Below are 10,761 nucleotides of genomic sequence, written 5' to 3'. Positions count from 1 at the left end.
ATCTACACTGACAATTCATCAAACAAATGAAGGTGAAAATTACCCTTAGTGGGCCTTAGCTTTCTCATACTAATAGTTTGCTCAATTTCCTTCAATGTTCTCCCACTTGGAACTGAAGAGACTTTCGGATTAGCTGACAAATACGCAGCAGATTGCATTAATTCTTTCATGTACATAGCAGACAAATTACAAAGTCATTCCACTTGCAATAACTTAATGGAAATATGATTAGGTGTAATGAGTTAAACATAATCTATATTTTCTGGAAAACACTCAAAGACTAATGTCATTTTGGAATTGATTTCAGGGGAGACAACAACCTTAAATGTTCTAGTCTAATTATTAACTTTATTAACTTTTGTAAAGTTTAAGTGGAGGATTACAAGATCAAACAAATATTCATGTCAAACTTAGAATGGACAATTTACATTGCAGTTAATCATTCATTGAGAAAAGCTGCTTGTTCAGTTTTCCCCAGTTAATCTGAGACAATGTCATAATCACATCCCCGATCCCCCTCCCCCCCACCCCGAGCTCTTCAACCATCCCTAATCTTGCAACACTACCACCTGTTTGGAAAATTGCAACATCTAGCTATTCTTGCTACTAGAAACTAGTGGATTGATATAGGCAGTAATTTTTCTTATTTTATAAAGTTTTATTTAGCCCAAAGAATGAATTCGCTAATGAGTTGTCTCTCATCTTTTGCATGCTTATTGCTTTTTACTCAATTTGTCGATTTGAATCAGATCAACAACAGGTTTGTGTTTTATCTCTTCGATGATACAGAGTGGTTTGAAGTATTGTTGTGCTATTTATGGTTTGATTATAAAGACTGAAAGATTAAAAAGATGAAAGGTTGCAATGTACATTAAATTGCAATGAATATTTGATTGTGATCCAGCTAAATGAACATATAAATAGGTGTGTTCGTATGGTAAAAGATCACTTGCTTTTTTCTCCTCTAGTATATATTGTATCAAATTTCCTTGCAGCTGAGGAAACTGGAACTTAAATCATGCGGAGTGTGCTGCCCCATTTAGACTCATAAGGTCATACAGCACTACAGTACAGAGACAGGCAGGAGCTTTGGCCCATCTAGTTCATGTTGAACTATTAATCTGTCTAGTCCCGTTGACCTGCACCTGGATCACAGCCCTCCACACCCCTCCCATCCATGTGCTTATTCAAACTTCTCTTAAATGTGGAGATCAGACCCACATCTGCTACTTCCCCGCTGGCAGCACGTTCACATTCTCGCCACCCTCTTTAGCATTTGTCTGTGTTTTTTTTTACGAGGCTGAGTTGCTAGTTCAACGCTCAACCCAGCACGGATGGAAAGTGTGCAAGGAGCCGGCCGGATTCGAACTCAAGACCACTCGCCTCAAAGTCTGGTGCAGGTGCCACTACACCACCAGCTGGCCTACCCTAACTAGACCCCTCATAAATTTTAACAAAATATATGTAGATAAATGTAAATAGGTACATTAGTATGGTAAAATATCACTTGCATTTTTCCTCCCGCTAATCCATATTGTATCCAGATTTCTTCCAGCTGAGGTATTGTTTCCATGGATGCAATGGGTTATTGTTCACTGAAGGAGCATGACTCCATTCTTCACGGCATGTCCAATATAGTAGTGCAGCTGCCTTGTACTGAGGGATCTAGCTGAATGAAACCATGAACCATCATCTCCTCCTCCCCTCTTCCCAAATTAAACAAAATTCCATGAATCTCCAGGAATGAAAAGATAATTGGCATGTTTTCTTTTCTTTCAATTCTTAAATCCTATTTCCATAGTTTGTCAAAGATAACTTTTGACTGGTTCTTTCACTTGTACATTTGTTAGCTGGTGCTCAGCTGGATCTGATCCATTTCTCTCATCCCTTTACAAAGTACACCAAAGTTTTGCCAAGGTTTAATCCTGCCTCAGACTGATCTCCCATCCTACAGTGGTCCTCCTGTTATTTTTCTAGCCCTAGCCTCCTTCATCATGCCCTCTTGATCCCTACTGTGATTCCAGCAGTTTATCCCTGAAACTTTTATTTTATTCCTGTCATTCCCAAGATGTGGGCATTACAGGTAAGGCCAACACTTCAAATTATCCTTGGCTTTTGGAGTACCGTGGTACCGTAGCGGGTAGTTTAATGCTATCACAGCTTGGGCATTGGAGTTCAGCGTTCATTTCTGATGCTGTCTGTAAGGAGTTTGTACGTTTTCCTCATAAACACATGGTTTCCTCCTGGTGCTCCTGTTTCTACACACAGTCCAAAGACGTACCGATTTGTAGGTTGGTTGGTCATTGTAATATTGTCCTGTGATTGGGCTAAGTGGGTTGCTGGGTGACACGGTTCATTGGGCAGGAAAGGCCTGTCAGTTGCTGGGCGAAATGGCTCATTGGGCAGGAAAGGCCTGTGGATTGCTGGGCAACACGGCTCATTGGGCAGGAAAGGCCTGTGGGTTGCTGGGCAACACGACTCATTGGGCAGGAGAGGCCTGTGGGTTGCTGTATCTCTAAATGAATACACAAAATAAAAATATGCCAGCCAGCTGCCTTCTTCATCATCTAGAGTCTCTGAGTTAAAGGAATTCCTAGAATGACATTGGTGTGGAATTGCAGGATTTTCATCCAGAAACAACGAAAAACATCTGGGACTTAGTGGGTACCTAAAAATTAAGGCATTATTGTATGCGTGTCTTCAAGATGCCAAATTATTGGTATTATTTTATATTATTAAATTATGTATCTCTCACTTTTGTGCTCATAGTAGAGGCTGTGGATTTAGAAGATACTGTTGAAGAAAATTAATACTACTGTGTATCTTGTAGATGGTACACATTGTAGGCTAGATGTAACAATGGTAGAAAGCTTGGATGCTTGAGTCAGACTGAATGGATCCCAATCCTTCTTGGATTGGCTGTCAGTAATAAGTGAGATATTATAGGGATCATTGCTTACTTAAGACCACCAACATCTACTGGGGCATAGGACGCTGACGGTAGATCGTCAGAGTCCTCTGTCCTGGGCCAGTCTTTCAATTTGTCTCCAGGTGTAGCTCATCTCCTTGGCGTATCCTTTGTCTCCCAGGGTTGAGATCTTTGGAGCTACTGTTGTTGTTTCTGTAGCAATGGGATTTTACGGGATGAGGTTACTAGTTCTATACCCAACACTCCTCTTTTGCAGCTGGGCTTGGGACAATTCATGGTAGAATTATAGAGATCATTGTCAGGGCTTTAACTGTTTCTAATCTATATTAATGGCCTGAAGGTACCAGGTATACTACTGTTGAATTTGCTGATGATCCATTGCAGGAATTTTTAATATATAAATCCCCTGCAAAAAACTCAAGAACATAGAATGTTATAATATTCCTAACAACTATTCAGCTATTATCAAAAAAGCTTTTTTTTAAAGCAAAAAGAATAATTTATCCATAATGAACAAATTTCTTTACTCAGATCATTATATTCCTTTTCTAATCACCTTGTCCGAAACATCAGAAGCTTAGTTCCACTTGATTGTCAACTTGGTCAGTGGGTTGCATGGACTGAATGTTCTCCTTGTGAAGCAAAAAAGGTAAGATTACACAGAAACAGTTAACTTTTGTTATTGGAGTAATCAATGTTGAAACAAAAATATCTGGTGCAGAAGTTAAAATGTAAAGAGTAAATGATGGAACTACTATATGTAGCAGGTCAAACAGTAATCTGAAAGAGGGATATTAAAAGACTTTTCTTCATACAATTTACCTCTAAAGCATATTAAACACATTTCAGAGTCTCAGTCTCACTATCATAGCCTCCCTGGTTATATTTCATAGAATCACATAAACTACTGGACTGCCTCTACTTTGCTCTGTCAACGAGCGAGTGTTATATAAATTGAAGTTCTTAATGTTGTTGCTAAGAACTAATGAAGATCCCGGTTGAGGTCTTGTGTGAGGTCCCAACAGTTGGTAATCAAGACTACACCCGTATTTGACCTCATATTCCAATATCCAACTCATTTCACAACCTATTCTATACAGAGAAGAATAACTTCAACATTAAATCTGTCATAAAACATTTGTTCCTCTCACCAACTTATTTGTTCTTTTCAGATTCTATTCAATAATCCCAGTGTATTCAATAAATAAAAGTGTGCCATATTTAATATCATTTACTAAAGATATATTCTATATTGTTGTAATATCACCATATTCCAAGTAATAACAGATTTTCTTTTTATTTATGTAAGTAAAATATCTTTTATTTCAAAATTTGTGTTATGCTAACTTTATTCATATTCATTGAAATAGGGAGGAAGAACAGAGCATGAAAATATCATTTTATATTTATGAATATAATTTCTGATACCCCTTGATTATGGTTGATAATTAGACTGAACCAGAGCAACCCTATTATGTTATGGTACTGAAAAAAATTAAATCAAAACCCAAGTCCATAGTGTAGGACACAGCCAATACTGCCAAGAATAAAAGAGAATGTATGTAATAGTTTTTTTTGACACAAAATAAATTTTAAATATCTCCATATATTTCAGAAGATTGGAGGAGATATAAAATTCCAATTTTGAAGGATCTAGGGAAGAACCAGTTAAAATTAAATATAAAGCAATGATTCTAGACAGTAATAAAGGGCAACAGGAAATTTGAAGTCAATATTGTTCTTACTGAACTGGTTTCATAAATCCTAGGAAACACATATGATTTCAACATGGCTTGCATCTGCCAACAAATGTATTTATTCAGCTATCTTTTACAAATGTTATCTTGTCAGGTAAAATTCACATGAATATCTTCACGGACAGATAACGTTTTAAATGAGATCTATAATTTACATATTTGAACTGGCTTATTGCTGAAACTATTAACACCTGTCATTTTGTGCAGTAGTGTGCAACAAAAATTTTGATGTTCTTATTACAATACCATGTTTCTATAAGAAATTGATGCAGGTTTTAAAGAAAGAAATAGAGATTTCTGATTGTAAATAGTTCAGAATGCTTTTTTGGTATATACATAGTATTTCATGTACCAACCAGTGATTTCAATGCAAGGATACCAATAGAAACCTGCAAACTCTTGTTGATTGACATTTAACAAAAAATATGGATTAGTAGAGGCTTAAAACAAAACAAACTGCTGGAGTATTTCAATGGGTCAGGCAGCATCTGTGGAGGAAAAGAGAAAATGAATGTTTTGGCCTGAAGCCTGCAACAGGATTGAGTGTCTAAGAGGAGATAGCCAGTATACAGGGGTGAGTGGGAGAAGGGAGGTGGATTTGGCAAGCAGGAGGAGGGATTAATGGAGGTTACTGAAGGATGGAGCAAGGTGGGAAAGGGAGGGGTAGAGATAGTGACAGAGGCTGGAATATGATCAGTGGAGACAGTGATAGAGGCTGGAGTGTGATCAGTGGAGATAGTGATAGAGGCTGGAGTGTGATGAGTGGAGATAGTGACAGAGGCTGGAGTGTGATCAGTGGAGATAGTGACAGAGGCTGGAGTGTGATGAGTGGAGATAATGACAGAGGCTGGAGTGTGATGAGTGGAGATAATGACAGAGGCTGGAGTGTGATGAGTGGAGACAGTGACAGAGGCTGGAGTGTGATGAGTGGAGATAGTGACAGAGGCTGGAGTGTGATGAGTGGAGACAGTGACAGAGGCTGGAGTGTGATGAGTGGAGATAGTGACAGAGGCTGGAGTGTGATGAGTGGAGACAGTGACAGAGGCTGGAATATGATCAGTGGAGACAGTGATAGAGGCTGGAGTGTGATGAGTGGAGATAGTGACAGAGGCTGGAGTGTGATGAGTGGAGACAGTGACAGAGGCTGGAGTGTGATCAGTGGAGATAGTGACAGAGGCTGGAGTGTGATGAGTGGAGACAGTGACAGAGGCTGGAATATGATCAGTGGAGACAGTGATAGAGGCTGGAGTGTGATCAGTGGAGATAGTGACAGAGGCTGGAGTGTGATGAGTGGAGACAGTGACAGAGGCTGGAGTGTGATGAGTGGAGACAGTGACAGAGGCTGGAGTGTGATGAGTGGAGATAGTGACAGAGGCTGGAGTGTGATGAGTGGAGACAGTGACAGAGGCTGGAGTGTGATGAGTGGAGACAGTGACAGAGGCTGGAGTGTGATGAGTGGAGATAGTGACAGAGGCTGGAGTGTGATCAGTGGAGACAGTGACAGAGGCTGGAGTGTGATCAGTGGAGATAGTGACAGAGGCTGGAGTGTGATGAGTGGAGACAGTGACAGAGGCTGGAATATGATCAGTGGAGACAGTGATAGAGGCTGGAGTGTGATGAGTGGAGATAGTGACAGAGGCTGGAGTGTGATGAGTGGAGACAGTGACAGAGGCTGGAGTGTGATCAGTGGAGATAGTGACAGAGGCTGGAGTGTGATGAGTGGAGACAGTGACAGAGGCTGGAATATGATCAGTGGAGACAGTGATAGAGGCTGGAGTGTGATCAGTGGAGATAGTGACAGAGGCTGGAGTGTGATGAGTGGAGACAGTGACAGAGGCTGGAGTGTGATGAGTGGAGACAGTGACAGAGGCTGGAGTGTGATGAGTGGAGATAGTGACAGAGGCTGGAGTGTGATGAGTGGAGATAGTGACAGAGGCTGGAGTGTGATCAGTGGAGACAGTGACAGAGGCTGGAGTGTGATCAGTGGAGATAGTGACAGAGGCTGGAGTGTGATGAGTGGAGATAGTGACAGAGGCTGGAGTGTGATCAGTGGAGACAGTGACAGAGGCTGGAGTGTGATCAGTGGAGACAGTGACAGAGGCTGGAGTGTGATGAGTGGAGACAGTGATAGAGGCTGGAGTGTGATGAGTGGAGGCAGTGACAGAGGCTGGAGTGTGATCAGTGGAGTTAGTGACAGAGGCTGGAGTGTGATCAGTGGAGACAGTGATAGAGGCTGGAGTGTGATGAGTGGAGATAGTGACAGAGGCTGGAGTGTGATCAGTGGAGATAGTGATAGAGGCTGGAGTGTGATCAGCGGAGATAGTGACAGAGGCTGGAGTGTGATGAGTGGAGACAGTGACAGAGGCTGGAGTGTGATGAGTGGAGATAGTGACAGAGGCTGGAGTGTGATGAGTGGAGATAATGACAGAGGCTGGAGTGTGATGAGTGGAGACAGTGACAGAGGCTGGAGTGTGATCAGTGGAGATAGTAACAGAGGCTGGAGTGTGATGAGTGGAGATAATGACAGAGGCTGGAGTGTGATGAGTGGAGATAATGACAGAGGCTGGAGTGTGATGAGTGGAGACAGTGACAGAGGCTGGAGTGTGATCAGTGGAGATAGTGACAGAGGCTGGAGTGTGATGAGTGGAGACAGTGACAGGGGCTGGAGTGTGATCAGTGGAGATAGTGACAGAGGCTGGAGTTTGATGAGTGGAGACAGTGACAGAGGCTGGAGTGTGATCAGTGGAGATAGTGACAGAGGCTGGAGTGTGATGAGTGGAGACAGTGACAGGGGCTGGAGTGTGATGAGTGGAGATAATGACAGAGGCTGGAGTTTGATGAGTGGAGATAGTGACAGAGGCTGGAGTGTGATCAGTGGAGATAGTGACAGAGGCTGGAGTGTGATGAGTGGAGATAGTGACAGAGGCTGGAGTGTGCTCAGTGGAGATAGTGACAGAGGCTGGAGTGTGATGAGTGGAGATAGTGACAGAGGCTGGAGTGTGATCAGTGGAGATAGTGACAGAGGCTGGAGTGTGATGAGTGGAGATAGTGACAGAGGCTGGAGTGTGATCAGTGGAGATAGTGACAGAGGCTGGAGTGTGATGAGTGGAGACAGTGACAGAGGCTGGAGTGTGATGAGTGGAGATAATGACAGAGGCTGGAGTGTGATGAGTGGAGACAGTGACAGAGGCTGGAGTGTGATCAGTGGAGACAGTGACAGAGGCTGGAGTGTGATGAGTGGAGACAGTGATAGAGGCTGGAGTGTGATGAGTGGAGGCAGTGACAGAGGCTGGAGTGTGATCAGTGGAGACAGTGATAGAGGCTGGAGTGTGATGAGTGGAGACAATGACAGAGGCTGGAGTGTGATGAGTGGAGATAGTGACAGAGGCTGGAGTGTGATGAGTGGAGATAGTGACAGAGTCTGGAGTGTGATGAGTGGAGATAGTGACAGAGGCTGGAGTGTGATCAGTGGAGATAGTGACAGAGGCTGGAGTGTGATGAGTGGAGATAGTGATAGAGGCTGGAGTGTGATCAGTGGAGATAGTGACAGAGGCTGGAGTGTGATCAGTGGAGACAGTGACAGAGGCTGGAGTGTGATCAGTGGAGATAGTGACAGAGGCTGGAGTGTGATGAGTGGAGATAGTGACAGAGGCTGGAGTGTGATGAGTGGAGACAGTGATAGAGGCTGGAGTGTGATGAGTGGAGGCAGTGACAGAGGCTGGAGTGTGATGAATGGAGACAGTGATAGAGGCTGGAGTGTGATGAGTGGAGACAGTGACAGAGGCTGGAGTGTGATGAGTGGAGATAGTGACAGAGGCTGGAGTGTGATGAGTGGAGACAGTGACAGAGGCTGGAGTGTGATGAGTGGAGACAGTGACAGAGGCTGGAGTGTGATGAGTGGAGATAATGACAGAGGCTGGAGTGTGATGAGTGGAGACAGTGACAGAGGCTGGAGTGTGATCAGTGGAGATAGTGACAGAGGCTGGAGTGTGATGAGTGGAGACAGTGACAGAGGCTGGAGTGTGATCAGTGGAGATAGTGACAGAGGCTGGAGTGTGATGAGTGGAGATAGTGACAGAGGCTGGAGTGTGATCAGTGGAGATAGTGACAGAGGCTGGAGTGTGATGAGTGGAGATAGTGACAGAGGCTGGAGTGTGATCAGTGGAGATAGTGACAGAGGCTGGAGTGTGATGAGTGGAGACAGTGACAGAGGCTGGAGTGTGCTCAGTGGAGATAGTGACAGAGGCTGGAGTGTGATGAGTGGAGATAGTGACAGAGGCTGGAGTGTGATCAGTGGAGATAGTGACAGAGGCTGGAGTGTGATGAGTGGAGATAGTGACAGAGGCTGGAGTGTGATGAGTGGAGATAGTGACAGAGGCTGGAATGTGATCAGTGGAGATAGTGACAGAGGCTGGAGTGTGATCAGTGGAGATAGTGACAGAGGCTGGAGTGTGATGAGTGGAGATAGTGATAGAGGCTGGAGTGTGATCAGTGGAGATAGTGACAGAGGCTGGAGTGTGATCAGTGGAGACAGTGACAGAGGCTGGAGTGTGATCAGTGGAGATAGTGACAGAGGCTGGAGTGTGATGAGTGGAGATAGTGACAGAGGCTGGAGTGTGATGAGTGGAGACAGTGATAGAGGCTGGAGTGTGATGAGTGGAGGCAGTGACAGAGGCTGGAGTGTGATGAATGGAGACAGTGATAGAGGCTGGAGTGTGATGAGTGGAGACAGTGACAGAGGCTGGAGTGTGATGAGTGGAGATAGTGACAGAGGCTGGAGTGTGATGAGTGGAGACAGTGACAGAGGCTGGAGTGTGATGAGTGGAGACAGTGACAGAGGCTGGAGTGTGATGAGTGGAGACAGTGACAGAGGCTGGAGTGTGATGAGTGGAGATAATGACAGAGGCTGGAGTGTGATGAGTGGAGACAGTGACAGAGGCTGGAGTGTGATCAGTGGAGATAGTGACAGAGGCTGGAGTGTGATGAGTGGAGACAGTGACAGAGGCTGGAGTGTGATCAGTGGAGATAGTGACAGAGGCTGGAGTGTGATGAGTGGAGATAGTGACAGAGGCTGGAGTGTGATCAGTGGAGATAGTGACAGAGGCTGGAGTGTGATGAGTGGAGATAGTGACAGAGGCTGGAGTGTGATCAGTGGAGATAGTGACAGAGGCTGGAGTGTGATGAGTGGAGACAGTGACAGAGGCTGGAGTGTGCTCAGTGGAGATAGTGACAGAGGCTGGAGTGTGATGAGTGGAGATAGTGACAGAGGCTGGAGTGTGATCAGTGGAGATAGTGACAGAGGCTGGAGTGTGATGAGTGGAGATAGTGACAGAGGCTGGAGTGTGATGAGTGGAGATAGTGACAGAGGCTGGAATGTGATCAGTGGAGATAGTGACAGAGGCTGGAGTGTGATGAGTGGAGATGACAGTGGGCTGCACATTATGGAATCAGATAAGAAACAACGGTGGTGAGTGGGGGCAGATAAGGAAAAGATGCTGGACAACACAGAATGACAGGGAAGAGAGAAGAGGCAGTGGACTGAATGGGTAGAATGGTAGGTGGTATTCTGTTATCCGTAGTCTTCTGTTATCTTCATTTATCACCTCCTGGTCTCAGTCACTTCCTTCACCCCTTCCTCCCCAAATTTCTGACTACATCTGCCAATCAAACCCTGCTCACCTCAATCAACCTATCACTATCCAGCTGCCTCACCCCTCCCCTCACTTCCACATTGTTGGTCATGAACATGTCCTGGACAAGCTCCGGAATGTTGCAACTGTGATCAAGGTCAATAGAGAGACACTAAAGCTGGTATATTAAAGTGTTTATTCATCACAAGAAGCAATTATTCTCATGGAGAATAATTGGCTCAACAAAAAAAACAAAAAGTACATCACATTTTTATACCAATGAGATCAAAGTTAGCAGTAGATGATTCAATACAATTTCAATAGTTACAATAACATTATTTACTTCAATAAACACACACAAAATGCTGGTGGAACACAGCAGGCCAGGCAGCATCTATAAGGAAAAGCACTGTCGACGTTTCGGGCCGAGGCCCTTCGTCAGGAC

The 10,761-nt window shown here is 44.2% G+C and overlaps 1 protein-coding gene across 1 annotated transcript in view; it reads left to right on the top strand.

Moving 5' to 3' along the window:
* Positions 1–560: 560 nt before the first annotated feature.
* The window catches only part of c8a (complement component 8, alpha polypeptide), a 68,238-nt gene continuing 58,037 nt past the window's right edge, over positions 561–10,761 (top strand). The window contains exons 1-2 of the mRNA XM_073063095.1: positions 561–760; positions 3,461–3,578. Coding sequence (XP_072919196.1) covers positions 675–760; positions 3,461–3,578 — 204 coding nt within the window. The 5' untranslated portion in view covers positions 561–674. The remainder of the gene's footprint in view (positions 761–3,460; positions 3,579–10,761) is intronic.

This window comes from Hemitrygon akajei, chromosome 12 (assembly GCF_048418815.1).
Source record: "Hemitrygon akajei chromosome 12, sHemAka1.3, whole genome shotgun sequence".
In the NCBI taxonomy this organism is placed as follows: Eukaryota; Metazoa; Chordata; class Chondrichthyes; order Myliobatiformes; family Dasyatidae; genus Hemitrygon; species Hemitrygon akajei.
This window is presented reverse-complemented; position numbering and strand designations above follow the sequence as displayed.